This window comes from Schistocerca nitens, chromosome 1 (assembly GCF_023898315.1).
Source record: "Schistocerca nitens isolate TAMUIC-IGC-003100 chromosome 1, iqSchNite1.1, whole genome shotgun sequence".
Taxonomy (NCBI): domain Eukaryota; kingdom Metazoa; phylum Arthropoda; class Insecta; order Orthoptera; family Acrididae; genus Schistocerca; species Schistocerca nitens.
In genome coordinates, this window is record NC_064614.1 from 434,119,299 (window position 1) to 434,136,982 (window position 17,684).

At 42.8% G+C, this 17,684-nt stretch overlaps 1 protein-coding gene and 1 pseudogene across 1 annotated transcript in view; both read left to right on the plus strand.

The window, feature by feature from the left end:
• LOC126252411 (sodium channel protein Nach-like) overlaps window positions 1-17,684 on the plus strand; it is a 197,728-nt gene that overhangs the window by 129,425 nt on the left and 50,619 nt on the right. The window contains 1 exon segment of the mRNA XM_049953336.1: window positions 13,411-13,509. Within this exon segment, the coding sequence (XP_049809293.1) occupies window positions 13,411-13,509 (99 nt within the window).
• On the plus strand, window positions 15,483-15,600 carry LOC126207060 (5S ribosomal RNA; annotated as a pseudogene).

A 17,684-nucleotide genomic window follows, 5' to 3' on the forward strand; every position in this document is an offset into this window, starting at 1 on the left:
GACTTCCTTCCCCATCCTTCCATAATCTGATGGGATCTGTAACCTCGCTGTTTGGTCACTTTCCCCAAATCAACCAAGCAACCGACCAGGAGGGCTGCTTGCTGTTTAAATATCTTCACATCTCGAATTAATTACATCTTCACGTCACATATTCCCGTGGATGTTGACACACATTCGGCATCAGTGTACGGGCAGGTATCTTCGATGGTGGTTGGATTGGGCCGCACGTCTTTCCTCCCCACGCAGACATACCCGACTTTCTCGTAAGAAATGCTGGTGAAGATGAGTTACTGACCACTCATGAAGAAATACTGTCAACACGATGACGCGCCGGTACATTTTACCGTTCCAGTCAGAGATGGTGAGGTTGCACAATTAGACAAAAGCCGATTACGTTAATGTGAATTAGGTGTTTGATCTCGCATAGTCCTCGGATTTTGGTTAGGATTTTTCGTTTTTTGCTGTCGCAGCTGCTACAAGAGCACCATGTGGCCTGACACTTTTCTACTTTCTTCATACTTACAGCTCAGCGCCCGGACATCAATTTCCTAAGCCAGTGCGACTCAATTTTTCAGAAATAAAAATTTAAGGAAAGTCGCCTTTGGAAATCACGGTTTCTCCTTTAGTTAGAAAACATTTTTTACTTATTTACATAGTCGCTGGTGGCTGGTTCGCTGTTTTAACTTTTATTTAAATTCTATATTTATTAACAAATGGAAATGTTAATTGACAAAATCTGAATCTTACTTTTTAATGAAAATAAAATGATTTTATTTTAGTTTGATAGCACGAAAAATGCGAGTATTAACAATGATTGAAAATTTTGTATAAAAAAGTCAAACATCAAGTCTGTGCTAATAATAAATCTGTAAAACCGTCGTGTCTGTTTGTCTTTGAAAACGGTAATCTCCACAAGTACGAGCCGAATTTTCATGGAGTTTTCGCAGGCAACGTGAGCATAACTTGGGGCACCGCATAGGCATTAGTTTATCAAAACCGGATCACGAAAACAAATAAGATATCGTGATGTAAAGTTTTATTTAAAGCCGTCACGTCTGTCGGTCTTTTAATCTGAACACTCAAATCTCCAAAACTATACGACGGATTTTACTGGATTTGCACTGCAACTTCAGCGTAGCTAGGGGCTATATTTCATCAAAATTAGATCACGGTAAAAAAGATATTTATAAATTATATAGCGCAGCAATCAGTCGTCCCTTTTTTTCAGGTTTTATTTGGCAAATCCAGATTTCGGCTAGTGCCTAGCCATTATCAATGCACTATTTTCTAGTCTCAGTGCATGTCAGTTCCCTGTTGACATGCACTGAGACTAGAAAATATTGCACTGATAATGCCTAGGCACTAGCCAAAATCTGGATTTGCCAAATAAAAGTTGCAAATGAAAAGGACGACTGATTGCTGCGCTGTATAATTTATAAATCAGATCGCAATCGCTGAGTGCACCCACGTTCATAATGGATGGTGACCCGATGAAAAAAAAAAAAAGATATTCATAGACATTATAAAAATATTACGTTCCACAACTCCTCCGAAGCCACTGGACCGATTTCAGCCAAACTTGTTAAACGTGTCACTTACTGTCTGGGAAGAATCGTTGTGCGGGTAAGAACCAGCTACCTATCAAACGAGTGCGCGTGAAAAAGAAGTGCATCTCACGACACACTAGTAATCGGATTTTATTGATCCAGTGTTTGAGAACGAGAGCACTTAGTGACTTGCAGCAAACTTAACAAATAATTTCGGATCTTCGCGAAAATTTTTCTTGCTTACAACCCACCAAAAAGATGAAAAGGAAAAACTTTATTGCTTACATTTTCGCTGTTCATGCAGTAAAACTGTAGCATCAGGCATGGTCTTTTAATTCATTTATTTTTATTTATTTATTTATTTATTTATTGTTCCGTGGGACCACATTTAGGAGAAGTCTCCATGGTCATGGAACGAGTCAATACATGAAATTATAACACGATTGTAGAAACAGATAAAATGAAATATAAGAAACATATTCAGGCGACAAGTCGTTAGTTTAAATAAAGAAAATCAAGAATGTAACACTGGAATTTGCTTAATTTTTTAGCTCTTCCAGGAGCTCCTCGACAGAATAGAAGGAGTGAGCCATGAGGAAACTCTTCAGTTTAGACTTAAAAGTGTTTGGGCTACTGCTAAGATTCTTGAGTTCTTGTGGTAGCTTATTGAAAATGGATGCAGCAGAATACTGCACTCCTTTCTGCACAAGAGTCAAGGAAGTGCATTCCACATGCAGATTTGATTTCTGCCTAGTATTAACTGAGTGAAAGCTGCTAACTCTTGGGAATAAGCTAATATTGCTAACAACAAACGACATTAAAGAAAATACATACTGTGAGGGCAATGTCAAAATTCCCAGACTATTGAATAGGAGTCGACAAGAGGTTTTCGAACTTACACCATACATAGCTCGAACAGCCCGTTTTTGAGCCAAAAATACCCTTTTTGAATCAGAAGAATTACCCCAAAAAATAATACCATATGACATAAGCGTATGAAAATATGCGAAGTATACTACTTTTCGTGTTGAAATGTCACTTATTTCAGATACTGTTCTAATGGTAAATAAAGCAGCATTTAGTTTCTGAACAAGATCCTGAACATGGGCTTTCCACAACAGCTTACTATCTATCCGTACGCCTAGGAACTTGAACTGTTCCGTCTCGCTTATAACATGCCCATTCTGTCTGATTAAAATGTCAGTTCTTGTTGAATTGTGAGTTAGAAACTGTAAAAACTGAATCTTACTGTGATTTAGCATCAAATTATTTTCCACAAGCCACGAACTTATTTCATGAACTACATTATTTGATAATGTTTCAATTTTACACACAAGATCCTTCACTACCAAGGTGGTGTCATCAGCAAACAGAAATATTTTTGAATCACCTGTAATACTAGAAGGCATATCATTTATATAAATAAGAAACAGCAGTGGCCCCAGCACCGACCCTTGGGGAACGCCCCATTTAACAGTGCCCCATTGGGACTGAACATCATTACCACTCTCAATATTGCGGAGGATTACCTTCTGCTTTCTGTTCTTAAAGTAGGAGGCGAACCAATTGTAAGCTACTCCCCTTACTCCATAATGTTCCAACTTCTGCAGTAATATTTTGTGGTCAACACAGTCAAAAGCCTTCGTTAAATCAAAGAAAACACCTAACGTTCGCAACCTTTTATTTAATCCGTCCAAAACCTCATAGAGAAAAGAGACTATAGCATTTTCAGTTGTTAAGCCATTTCTAAAACCAAACTGTACATTTGACAGCAAATTATGTGAATTTAAATGCTGCAGTAACCTTGTATATACAACCCTCTCCATAACTTTAGCAAACACCGATGGCATAGAAATAGGTCTATAATTATCAACATTATCCCTGTCTCCCTTTTTATAAAGTGGCTTCACTACCGAGTATTTTAATCGGTCAGGAAACCGACCACTCCTAAAGGAAAAGTTACAGATATGGCTAAGTACTGAGCTAACATACGTGGAACAATACTTCAGTATTCTGCTAGATACCCCGTCATATCCATGAGAGTTCTTGGTCTTTAGTGATTTCATTATTAACTCAATCTCCCTCTTGTCAGTATCACGGAGGAGCATTTCAGATAACAGTCTCGGAACACTTTTTTCTAAGAGCGCTATATGATTCCCTGTTGGGACTAGGTTTCTATTTAGTTCACCTGCTATATTCAGAAAGTGATTATTAAGTACTGTACATATATGCGACTTATCAGTAACACGGACATCCCCACTACGCACTGATTCTATATTCTCGACCTGTCTCTGCAGACCAGCCACTTCCTTTACGACTGACCATATGGTTTTAATTTTATCCTGAGACTTAGCTATTCTATCTGCATACCACATACTTTTTGCCTTCCTAATAACTTTTTTAAGCACCTTACAATACTGTTTGTAATGGGCTGCTGCATTTAGATTGTGACTGTTTCTAACGTTTTGATATAATTACCACTTTGTTCTACAAGATATTCTTATCCCTTTAGTCAGCCACCCAGGCTGCCTGTTTGTGCTAGTACCCTGTTTTGAACGTTCTAACGGAAAGCAACTTTCAAAGAGCACGAGAAAAGTCTTGAGGAAAGCATTATATTTATCGTCTACTGTATCAGCACTATAAACATCTTGCCACTCTTGTTCCTTGATAAGGTTTACAAAAGTCTGTACAGCAACTGGATCGGCTTTCCTAAAAAGTTGGTAACTATATTTAACATGTGTTGCAGCACAAAAATCTTTTAGACTTAAAATTTGTGCATCATGATCTGAAAGGCCATTCACCTTTTTGCTAACAGAATGCCCTTCTAATAATGACGAATGAACAAAAATATTGTCTATGGTTGTTCTACTGTTCCCTTGCACTCTCGTTGGAAAGAATACGGTTTGCATAAGATTATATGAATTAAGGAGGTCTACCAGCAACCTTTTCCTTGCACAATCACTTATACAATTAATATTGAAATCACCACATATAACTAACTTTTTGTATTTCCTATAAAGTGAACCAAGAACCTCCTCTAGCTTTAGCAAAAATGTTGTGAAATCGGAGTCTGGGGATCTATAAATAACAACAGTAAGAAGTTTAGCTCCACTAAATTTAACCACACCTGCACAACATTCAAACACCTTTTCAGTGCAGTACTTTGAAACATCAATTGACTCAAATGGGATACCGTTTTTCACATACATGGCTACTCCCCCACACCGCAAAGAGCTCCTAGAAAAGCTGCCAGCCGACCTGTATCCTGGTAAAGGAAGCCTCTGAATTATCTCCTTATTTAAGAAGTGTTCAGATATACCAATAATTTCAGAGTCAACATCTATAAGCAGTTCACTAACTTTAACTCTAATACCTTGTATATTTTGATGAAATATACTAATTCCCTCATTAATCGGATACCCAAGATTTGTAGAAAGTGGTTTCTTTGTTAGAGAGACTTCCCTTAAGCAGGAATACCTATCAGCTGACTTCAATCTAAAAAAGGTACAGCTCTAACACCCACAACTACCGGAATTTTCCCATGAGTGATCCCACCACCCCCACCTATGCTGTCACCTATAAGTTTTGCCAACCTCCCCTTCCCATACCTGTTGAGGTGCAGGCCATGTCTAGTGAAACCCGTCCTGCTGATAGACTCCACCGACACCACTGAAATGTGACTCATGCCTTCTGTCATCAGCGCACCCCCAAGTCTCATGTTATTACGCCTGACGGCTGTATTAAGATGAGGCCGATCGTGACGCTGAAACAGTTCCACGAAATGCACATTCGTGGTGCCAGTCTGAGTGGCTATCTTTTCCAGGTCACCATCTATGTCATACTCCCCATCCCTATCAATACTATTACCAGCCCCGCCCACAATCACTATCTGATCCTCTTTAGTAAAATCCCTACATAACCCCCCTATGTTAAAAGTCACCTGAGCCAATCCTGCATTAGGCTTTACAATGCTGGTGACCTGGTACTCACTCCCCAAAACTTCCTGCAACTGCTGGCCTACACCTCTACCATGAGAACTACCTAACAGCAGAACCTTCTTCTTTCTCTTAGACTTTGCAACTGTCCTAGCCACCGTAACTGCTGAGGTCTGCTGCATACTTCCTACATCTACAGCTACTTGAGATTCCTCTCCACTAGACTCTGACAGTTGGTCATATCTATTACAAACACCAATAGTAAAACTATCTGAAAATCTCCTTCTCCTAGCAGATCTCTTGCCAACAGCCAGCTCCCATTCCCCAACCCCCTTCTCTCTCCTCATCCTATCTAGCTCCTCCTGTGCGTTTTTCAACTGTACCTGAAGGGCACAGATCTTACGCTCCTGCTCCTCTATTAACTTACTCTTGCTACATAACCTGCAGTTCCAGGAGAGGATCTCACCAGAATGCCCACTGGCTTCCCCACTGCATTACCCCCAGTGAAAATACTTCGAACAAGTCTCACACCGCAATCCACTACTCACGAACCTACGGCAAAAAAAATGGTTCAAATGGCTCTGAGCACTATGGGACTTAACAGCTATGGTCATCAGTCCCCTAGAACTTAGAACTACTTAAACCTAACTAACCTAAGGACATCACACAACACCCAGTCATCACGAGGCAAAGAAAATCCCTGACCCCGCCGGGAATCGAACCCGGGATCCCGTGCTCGGGAAGCGAGAACGCTACCGCGAGACCACGAGCTGCGGACACCTACGGCAGAGCCCGCACTTCTCACTCATGGTAAAATTTTACAATTATTGAAACAAGAAAACAACTTTATCTAAGTTCCGCTACTACAATAAGAAGATGTTAAAAACTGACTACAATAATCACAAACTTGCTCTACAAGGGAAGTAACTACTATTATTGACAGTATAATCAACAACAAATGAGAATATAACAAAATACTAACACAGAAAGAAAATCAAACGTCTAATGACAGTAACGAAACTGAAAGCAGTTCGCAAAAATTTCTTCTGAAGTTATTTCACCGGAAAACACCAAGAACACCGGTTGAAGACTACTAAAGTTCCTAAATAAACTACTATACACAAACAATTAATTAGAACTTAGCTTTCGATGCGCCGCTACAGCTGCAACTGGTCAGCGCGGAATGGTACCTCTTCTTTATTACCAACTATATTCGCGACACATTTTGCATATAGAATTCACATATACCATTTAATGTACCTGAAAACTTATCATTTTACGATCCATAGTTCAGGAGATACGGCGCCATAAACACTTAGATGCGCGAAAAACTGCCGCATTGTGCGTAACGTTTGAATTTCTTACAAATGCCGCTGAATGTACCTACAAAATTATATTATTATACGGTACAGAGAGGGGGGCGGGGGTGCAGATGGACAGAGAAAAGAGAGGACGAGATGGACAGAGAGAGGGGCAGGAGGAGGTGGACAAAGACAGCGGCAGCAGGAGATTGACTAATAGAACTGAAATAAATTCATACCCAGGTAACGCCGGGCACTTAGCTAGTAGAAAGTAAAATACTTTTTTATTTCTAGACATCGAATAGTATTATTGATGTAACTGATGTTTTTTATTTAACAATAAGGCATTTCGCATGTCTGTATCAAACTTAAATTCCGTGTGACCAGTAATCAAAAATAAATAGGTGTTTTTTATTAAAATTATGCTTCACTATTGCATCTTACTTATAAAGGAAATTAATGTCCAGGCACTCAACTTCTAATGCTAAAAGTGTGAAGAAAATAGAAGAGAGCCAATCGGTAAGATCTCCTTGTTAGTGTTCTCGCTTCACAGATATGATTTGTGCACGAACAGGCTGATGGTGAGATCGAGCAGTTTTTTCGCTAACTACGTAATCAATATTAATGCGAGAAATGAAACTATAAGTCGATTTTGTTTGCTCTTGTAACGCACAGTCAGACCGTTTCTGCATTTAAGTTTTTATGTAAATTTTTTTTTTTTTTTTTTTTTTTTTTTTTTTGTCATCAGTCTACTGACTGGTTTGATGCGGCCCGCCACGAATTCCTTTCCTGTGCTAACCTCTTCATCTCAGAGTAGCACTTGCAACCTACGTCCTCAATTATTTGCTTGACGTATTCCAATCTCTGTCTTCCTCTACAGTTTTTGCCCTCTACAGCTCCCTCTAGTACCATGGAAGTCATTCCCTTCTGCCTTATTTGACCGTAAGTCCTCCAAAGCTCTTTTAAATTCCGATTCTAATACTGGATCCCCTATCTCTTCTAAATCGACTCCTGTTTCTTCTTCTATCACATCAGACAAATCTTCACCCTCATAGAGGCTTTCAATGTATTCTTTCCACCTATCTGCTCTCTCCTCTGCATTTAACAGTGGAATTCCCGTTGCACTCTTAATGTTACCACCGTTGCTTTTAATGTCACCAAAGGTTATTTTGACTTTCCTGTATGCTGAGTCTGTCCTTCAGACAATCATATATTTTTCGATGTCTTCACATTTTTCCTGCAGCCATTTCGTCTTAGCTTCCCTGCACTTCCTATTTCTTTCATTCCTCAGCAACTTGTATTTCTGTATTCCTGATTTTCCCGGAATATGTTTGTACTTCCTCCTTTCATCAATCAACTGAAGTATTTCTTCTGTTACCCATGGTTTCTTCGCAGCTACCTTCTTTGTACCTATGTTTTCCTTCCCAACTTCTGTGATGGCCCTTTTTAGAGATGTCCATTCCTCTTCAACTGTACTGCCTACTGCGCTATTCCTTATTGCTGTATCTATAGCGTTAGAGAACTTCAAACGTATCTCGTCGTTCCTTAGTACTTCCTTACCCCACTTCTTTGCGTATTGATTCTTCCTGACTAATGTCTTGAACTTCAGCCTACTCTTCATCACTACTATATTGTGATCCGAGTCTATATCTGCTCCTGGGTACGCCTTACAATCCAGTATCTGATTTCGGAATCTCTGTCTGACCATGATGTAATCTAATTGAAATCTTCCCGTATCTCCCGGCCTTTGCCAAGTATACCTCCTCCTCTTGTGATTCTTGAACAGGGTATTCGCTATTACTAGCTGAAACTTGTTACAGAACTCAATTAGTCTTTCTCCTCTTTCATTCCTCGTCCCAAGCCCATATTCTCCTATAACCTTTTCTTCTACTCCTTCCCCTACATCTGCATTCCAGTCGCCAATGACTATTAGATTTTCGTCCCCCTTTACATACTGCATTACCCTTTCAATATCCTCATACACTTTCTCTATCTGTTCATCTTCAGCTTGCGACGTCGGCCTGAACTATCGTTGTCGGTGTTGGTCTGCTGTCGATTCTGATTAGAACAACCCGGTCACTGAACTGTTCACAGTAACACACCCTCTGCCCTACCTTCGTAACGAATCCTATACCTGTTATACCATTTTCTGCTGCTGTTGATATTACCCGATACTCATCTGACCAGAAATCCTTGTCTTCCTTCACTTCACTGACCCCTACTATATCTAGATTGAGCTTTTGCATTTCCCTTTTCAGATTTTCTAGTTTCCCTACCACCTTCAAGCTTCTGACATTCCACGCCCCGACTCGTAGAACGTTATCCTTTCGTTGATTATTCAGTCTTTTTCTCATGGTAACCTCCCCCTTGACAGTCCCCTCCCGGAGATCCGAATGGGGGACTATTCCGGAATCTTTTGCCAATGGAGAGATCATCATGACACTTCTTCAATTACAGGCCACATGTCCTGTGGATACACGTTACGTGTCTTTAATGCAGTGGTTTCCATTGCCTTCTGCATCCCCATGTCGTTGATCAATTTTATGTACGGTACACGGATTGAGGAACTCCTGGTAGAAACTGTCGACTTTTTCTACCTTCTGTCTTTTTGTGTATAGGTTTGCCATCAGAAGTCAGACGGCAATTTCTGAATTTCTGAACATTGTCCATCAAATTGACAAAACTTTCTGTAAGAAAAGCACAATTTCCTTCACAGATTGAATTCTTTGAGCATCTGTAACAGTATAGTCCAGGAAACGGGTTGCCTAACGCGAAAGCTTGTTCTCACTCGCCGTACTGGAAACGAGCACTCGTGTGACAAATAGCAGCAGGCGGCAAGGATGCAGCACGGGAGAACTGAACTCGATCGGTGTCTCCTCAGGCCTCATCACGAGCTACTTTCCTTAAGCACAAGGCAAGCGAGGAGAATTGCTGGACTACTATCCAGTTAAAGTCTGATACTACCATATACACACAGCAATGCCTTTTTACAGCAACATGTTGACAACATGGAATTACTATGGATTGATATCACTGCTGTGGATACAGACCGATCAACAGCTGTTACTGGAAGTTTTCTGAGACGTTTACCGAATGGATGGAAATAATTATGTACTCTTTTTTATAAAACGCTGGAAGCAGAGAAAAATTATGAAGGTACGAGGGCTTACTAGTTGACATTCATCATGCATATATACACATCAAAAAAGTTTTGCATCACCTCGGTTCCGAGAGTTCCGGAACCTGTACAGAAAATTGGAATAGAGATCAACATAAACATCATTTTCACCCTTTTTATTGCTCATGAAAACCGCACATTGCATGTTGAACCACCATACAACGAGACCTTCAGAGGTGGTGGTTCAGATTATTGTACACACCGGTACCTCTAATACACAGTAGCACGTCCTCTTGCATTGATGCATGCCTGTATTCGTCGTGGCATATTATCCACAAGTTAATCAAAGCACTGTTGGTCCAGGTTGTCCCACTCCTCAACGGTGATTTGGCGTACATCCCTCAGAGTGTCCATAAACAGCCCTTTTCAATCCATCCCAGGAATGTTCGAGAGGGTTCATATCTGGAAAACATGCTGGCCACTCTAGTCAAGCGATGTCCCTATCCTGAAGGAAGTCATTCACAAGATGTGTACGATGAGTGTGCGAATTGTCGTCCATGAAGACGAATGCCTCGCCAATATGCTGCCGATAAGGTTGCACTATCGGTCGGAGGATGGCATCCACGTATCTTACAGCCGTTATGGCGCCTTCCATGAGCACCAGCGGCGCACGTTGGCCCCAAATAATGCCACTCCGAAACAGCAGGGAACCTCCACCTTGCTGCCCTCGCTGGACAGTGTGTCTAAGGCGTTCAGCCTGACCAGGTGGCCTCCAAACACGTCTCTGACGATTGTCTGGTTGAAGGCACATTCGACACTCGTCTGTGAAGAGAACGCGATGTCAATCCTGAGAGGTCCATTGGGCATGTTGTTAGGCCCATCTGTACCGTGCTGCATGGTGTCGTGGTTGCAAAGATGGACCTCGCCATGGACGTCGGGAGTGAAGTTGCGCATCGTGCAGCCTATTGCGCACAGGTTGAGACGTAACACGACGGCCTGTGACTGCACGAAAAGCATTATTGAACATGGTGGCGTTGCTGTCAGGGTTCCTCCGAGCCATAATCCGTAGGTAGCGGTCATATTGAATGTTGTACCACCATATAGCGAGACCTTCAGAGGTAGTGGTCCAGATTGTTATACACACCGGTACCTATAGTACCCAGTAGCACGTCCTCTTGCACTGATGCATCCCTGTATTCGTTGTGGCATACTACCCACAAGTTCATCAAGGCACTGTTGGTACAGATTGTCCCACTCCCCAACGGCGATTCGCCGTAGAACCCTCGGAGTGGTTGGTGGGTCACGTTGTCCATAAACAGCACTTTTCAATCTATCCTAGGCATTTCCGATATATTTCATGTCTGTAGAACACGCTGACCACTCTAGTCGAGCGATGTCGTTATCCTGAAGGAAGTCATTCACCAGATCTGCACTTTGGGTGTGCGAATTGTCGTCCATAAAGACGAATGCCTCGCCAATAGAAATTTGGGCACGAGTTGCATTGGAGCTTATATATTCGCGATTTACGATAGGGGGTCTTCGAAGGATTTACGTCATGGATCAGTTTTTGCTGTAATTTATTATTAGTAGAGAAGTTAATTTTATTCTTCTTCTTTTTAAGTAAGTGTCCAATTTGGTATGATAGTGGGCCTATGTATGGGATAACAGTATATTTATGTTTGGCTTCTGCGGGAGGCTAATTTCTTTGGATTGGATGCTGTGTGAACTGCTCTTCTGTGCGGCTGTGGTTTCTGTTTTATTTTGTTATGGAGTTGTTCTATTATTAGTGGATTATGGCCATTATTATGAGCAGCTGCATTAATTACATTGATTTCATTTTGTTCGTCTGTGTGATTCGTAGATACTTTTCGATTTCAGCGTACTATGGCTCTGAAATGTGACGTTTTGTGTTGGCTGGGATGACGTGAAGAGTCGTCAGGGCTGATATCTGTGGTGGTGGGTTTCGTAGACGCTATACTGATGTTTATGATTAACGTTACAAATATTAAGATCGAGAAAATTTATATCCTTATTTGTTTCATGCTCAACTGTGAATGTAATGTTTTTACGTATTTTGTTGAGGTCTGCTGCCAACGCAATAGTTTCACTGTATGCAAAAGCATGACAGCCGTCTGATGATGAATTTGTAAATTCGAAAGTGGTAATGGTACTTTTTGAATAAAGTAATCTAAAACCAATTTGTGGCTGATTGCTGTATACCATCAACAATTGATTTCATTTTGATTTTATCCATACTGGATGAGAGGTCGTGGTTGTGAATGTCAATGTTAAAAAACATATCGGCTCAACCACTTGTTTATAGTGTAAAACACTAAGACTGACGCGTTTCGGAAGTCAAGCTTCCATCATCAGAATAATAATAAGTAAATTAACCTGTTAAAAATCGCTAAAATGGAACATGCACCAGGCACAATAAAATTGATAATAAAATTAAAACATAGTGGCTACTTCCCTTGTTGCAGCCGTGTCTTCCACGGTGCCTCTCCACATAGTCGTCAAAATATAAAAAACTCTAAAATGGTGTCGCCTATGGCATTCAACATCTAACCACATGGGTCTCTCCTCTATCGTCGTAAACCACCCGTGCGTCTTCGTTGATTGCACACACCACGTAGCCAAGCACGACACTGAAACGTGAGTGAGCTGACGCGCAAGTGAACAAGGAAGTCACAGAGATGTCTATACAAACAGATAACGTATACATGTTCCAAGGACCTCATGAAATGATTGTATCCTGCCAATTGCTAAAAATGTAGTTACTAAAAGAAAGCAGTGAAACGTTTGAAAAAGTTGTTTGTATCACCAGTTAGCTGTTCATTCAGTATGTTCTGATTATCCACGCTATGTATCGTAATTTCCAGCTGTTCTAGTAGATCCAGCTTTTTGCCTTTGTCCTGTCTATGTAAAATAACGAGATCATTCCCAACATGGGGCGTCCCGTTTCCCAAATATGCGTGGCTACAGCTGGCTCTTCGAAATTATTAAGCCGCAAAGCATCGCAATGTTCTTTGTAACGTACTTTAAAGGACCTACCAGTTTGGCCTACATAGCTTGCTTGCACGTGTTACACTGAATTTTATAGATCCCAGCTCTCTCATATTTATCGCTTTCCTGCTGCAAATTATTTCTTAGTTTAAACCGCAGCGTATTATTGGTCTGAAAAGCGGTATCAACTTTAAAAGGTTTGAAAATGTTAGCCACTTTTTGCGAAATATCACCGAAGTATGGTATTGTGACTCTCGTAATATTGTAATATAATAACTGGTGCATGTACCATTTTAGCGAGTTTTAACAGGTTCTTTTACTTTTCATTATTCTGATGATGGAAGCTTGACTTCCGAAACGCGTCAGTCTTAGTGTTTTACACTATAAACAAGTGGTTGAGCCGATATATTTTTTAAAATTGATTTCATATAGCAGCCAGTGTTTCCGCGACTATTTGAGAAAATTGCAGCAAATATAGTGTGTGCGATCGCGGGGTTGCACAGGTGCTGTCGGCGTGCAACGACCTGTCGGTGTTCGACCCGTCGACGTCGGTGGCGGCGCGGTTCTACTCGTCGCTGCTGGAGTGCGTGCGGCGGCTGTCGGCGGGAGCGCCGGCGGGCCGCGCTCTGGACACGGTGTGGGCGGCGGCGGCCGCGCTCAGCCAAGCCTGCCAGAACGCCGCGGCGCGCCGCGCGCTCGCGCACACGCACCGCGCCGCCGCCGTGCTCGCCAGGCTGCTGCAGCCCGCACGCGCGCGCGCCCTGCCGCACGAAGGTCGCCTGGCGCTGCTGCGCGCCCTACAGGTCAGCACCACTGCAGAAGCGTCGCCGAGGCGTGAGAGGGTGGGGGTGGGGTGGGGGGAGGAGGGGAAAATAGAATTCGTACAGGTCGGCAGAAGTCATCGAAGGTGACCCAGTTTGCCTTGTGCAACACTATAGCGAGCTTGGGGCGTTGGTCACATGGCTGTGCTCGCTTCCGCTCAGGTTGTGAACTCTCAGAGGGCGAAGGCGGTAAGCTCTCCGTTTACATCTACATCTACATTTATACTCCGCAAGCCACCCAACGGTGTGTGGCGGAGGGCACTTTACGTGCCACTGTCATTACCTCCCTTTCCTGCCCTTTCCCGTTCCACTCGCGTATGGTTCGCGGGAAGAACGACTGCCGGAAAGCCTCCGTGCGCGCTCGAATCTCTCTAATTTTACATTCGTGATCTCCTCGGGGGTTATAAGTAGGGGGAAGCAATATATTCGATACCTCATCCAGAAACGCACCCTCTCGAAACCTGGACAACAAGCTACACCGCGATGCAGAGCGCTTCTCTTGCAGAGTCTGCCACTTGAGTTAGCTAAACATCTCCGTAACGCTACCACGCTTACCAAATAACCCTGTGACGAAACGCGCCGCTCTTCTTTGGATCTTCTCTACCTCCTCCGTCAATGCGACCTGGTACGGATCCCACACTGATGAGCAATACTCAAGTATACGCCGAACGAGTGTTTTGTAAGCCACCACCTTTGTTGATGGACTACATTTTCTTAGGACTCTCCCAATGAATCTCAACTTGGCACCGGCCTTACCAACAATTAATTTTATATGATCATCCCACTTCAAATCGTTGCGCACGCATACTCCCAGATATTTTACAGAAGTAACTGCTACCAGTGTTCGTTCCGCTATCATATAATCATACAATAAAGGATCCTTCTTTCTGTGTATTCGCAATATATTACATTTGTCTATGTTAGGGTCAGTTGCCACTCCTTGCACCAAGTGCCTATCCGCTGCAGATCTTCCTGCATTTCGCTGCAATTTTGTAATGCTGCAACGTCTCAGTATATTACAGCATCATCCGCGAAAAGCCGCATGGAACTTCCGACACTATCTACTAGGTCATTTATATATATTGTGAAAAGCAATGATCCCATAACACTCCCCTGTGGCACGCCAGAGGTTACTTTGTCTGTAGACGTCTCTCCATTGAGAACAACATGCTGTGTTCTGTTTGCTCAAAACTCTTCAATCCAGCCACCCAGCTGGTCTGATATTCCGTAGGCTCTTACTTTATCAGGCGACAGTGCGGATCTGTATCGAACGCCTTCCGGAAGTCAAGGAAAATTGCATCTACCTGGGAGCCTGTATCTAATATTTTCTGGGTCTCATGAACAAATGAAGCGAGTTGGGTCTCACACGATCGCTGTTTCCGGAATCCGTGTCGATTCCTACAGAGTAGATTCTGGGTTTCCAGAAATGACATGATACGCGAACAAAAACCATGTTTTAAAATTCTACAACAGATCGATGTCAGAGATATAGGCCTATAGTTTTGCGCATCTGCTTGACGACCCTTCTTGAAAACTGGGACTACCTGTGCTCTTTTCCAATCATTTGGAACCTTCCGTTCCTCTAGAGACTTGCGGTACACGGCTGTTAGAAGGGAGGCGAGTTCTTTCGCGCACTCTGTGTAGAATCGAATTCTATTTACCACTAGAGTTGTAAACCTACCGTAGGCCACTGTTGACTATCGTAAGTAAGTATCTGTAGACTACGGTAGTTTTTCTAATACGTTAGTCAAATTATCAACGGCCTTGCCGCAGTGGATCCACCGGTTCCCGTCAGATCACCGAAGTTAAGCGCTGTCGGGCGTGGCCGGCACTTGGGTGGGTGACCGTCGGGGCCGCCGTGCACTGTTGCTATTTTTCGATGTGCACTCAGACTCGTGATGCCAATTGAGGAGCTACTCGACCGAATTTTAGTGGTTCCGGTAAAAAAAACCATCATAACGACTGGTAGAGCAGTGTGCTGACCAGACGCCCCTCCTATCCTCATCCTCTTCTGAGGATGACACGGCGGTCGGATGGTCTCGATGGGACTCTTGTGGCCTGAAGACGGAGTGCTTAGCCCAATTATGATCGTAACAACGTTACCTGTACCTCAGGTTATTGCATACCTATCTCGCGTTGTCTCATTTCTATCGGTTTATTTGCGTATGCCTTACAAAATTCCCCTAAAATTTGAAAGTTGCCAGCTGTCTAGAAAATGAGTGAGCTAAATGACCTACGGAACGATTTTTTTCACCTAATTATTGTCCTGCCTGTTATTTTAAAAATAAACAGTATTTATAGCAAAATTGAAATTGTTAATGTTTAATTCATGTTTTATTCGAAAACTGATGATTTGTAACACGAAACAGAGGGCGTAGTAGAAAAATAAAAACAAAAACCGATTTATTGTACAGTTGCAGGAAACGCAATTTTGTCAAAAAAGGTAACAATAAAAAAATACAAAACAAGAACACAACAAACATTGCTTCAGTACTCCGTTAGGTTTATACACTGAAGAGCCAAAGAAACTGGTACACGTGCCTAATATCGTGTAGAGCCCCCGTGAGCACACAGAAGTGCTGCAACGCGACGTGGTATGAACTCGACTAATGTCTGAAGTAGTGTTGCGGGGAATTGACACCATAAATCTTGCAGGACTGTCCATAAATCCGCAAGAGTACGATGGGGGTGGCGATCTCTTCTGAACAGGACGTTGCAAGGCATCCCAGATATGCTCAATAATGTTCATATCTGGGGAGTTTGGTGCCCAGTGGAAGTGTTTAAACTCAGAAGAGTTTCTCTGGAGGCACTCTGTAGCAATTCTGGACATGTGGGAGCCGGCCGCGGTGGTCTCGCGGTTAAGGCGCTCAGTCCGGAACCGCGCGACTGCTACGGTCGCAGGTTCGAATCCTGCCTCGGGCATGGATGTGTGTGATGTCCCTAGGTTAGTTAGGTTTAAGTAGTTCTGAGTTCTAGGGGACTGATGACCACAGATGTTAAGTCCCATAGTGCTCAGAGCCATTTGAACCATTTTTTGGACATGTGGGGTGTCGCATTGTCCTGCTGGAATCGCCTAAGTCCGTCGGAATGCACAATGGACAGTAATGGATGCAGGTGATCAGCCAGGATGCTTACGTATGTGATACCTGTCAGAGGGCAATTGTTGACGGTACGCCACATTTTAACGTCCTGTCCGAATTTTAATACACTGCGCATTGATCTTGGTCTGCCATGCACTCTGGATGAAATTTTAGCGGATGACCCAGGAGCAGCTGCTCGCGTTCTTCGTTTTATCCACTTGACAAACCTGTCTAAGGACATTTGATTATGCTGTTTTCTTTTACTCCCTTGCCTGTTAATGTGCCTTTTATAGTGTTGTCCTTTTTAGTTGCTGTTTTCACATTGTGCCTCGCAGTGCATTCATAATTTAGTCTGGACGCTAATGACCACTGTAGTTGTGCGCCCTAAAACCACGAAAAAAAAGTGGTATCTTAGACGTATCAAGGGTCCCATATCACTCTAACTGCACATGCCCCACACCATTGCAGAGCCTCCACCAGCTTGAGCAGTCCCCTGCTGACATGCAGGGCCCACGGATTCATGAGGTTGCCTCCATACCCTTATACGTCCATCCGCTCGATACAATTTGAAACGAGACTCGTCCGACCAGGCAACATGTTTCCAGTCATCAACATTCTATTGTCAGTGTTGACGGTCCCAGGCGAGGCGTAAAGCATTGTGACGTGCAGTCATCAAGGATACACGAGTGGGCTTTGACTCTGAAAGCCGATACCGATGGTATTTCGTTGAATGGTTCGCACGCTGACACTTGTTGATGGGCTGCGTTTCTGTCACGTTGAACGATTCTCCTCAGTAGTCGTTGGTCCCGTTCTTGCAGGATCTTTTTCCGGCCGCAGTGATGACGGAGATTTGATGTTTTACCGGATTCCTGATAT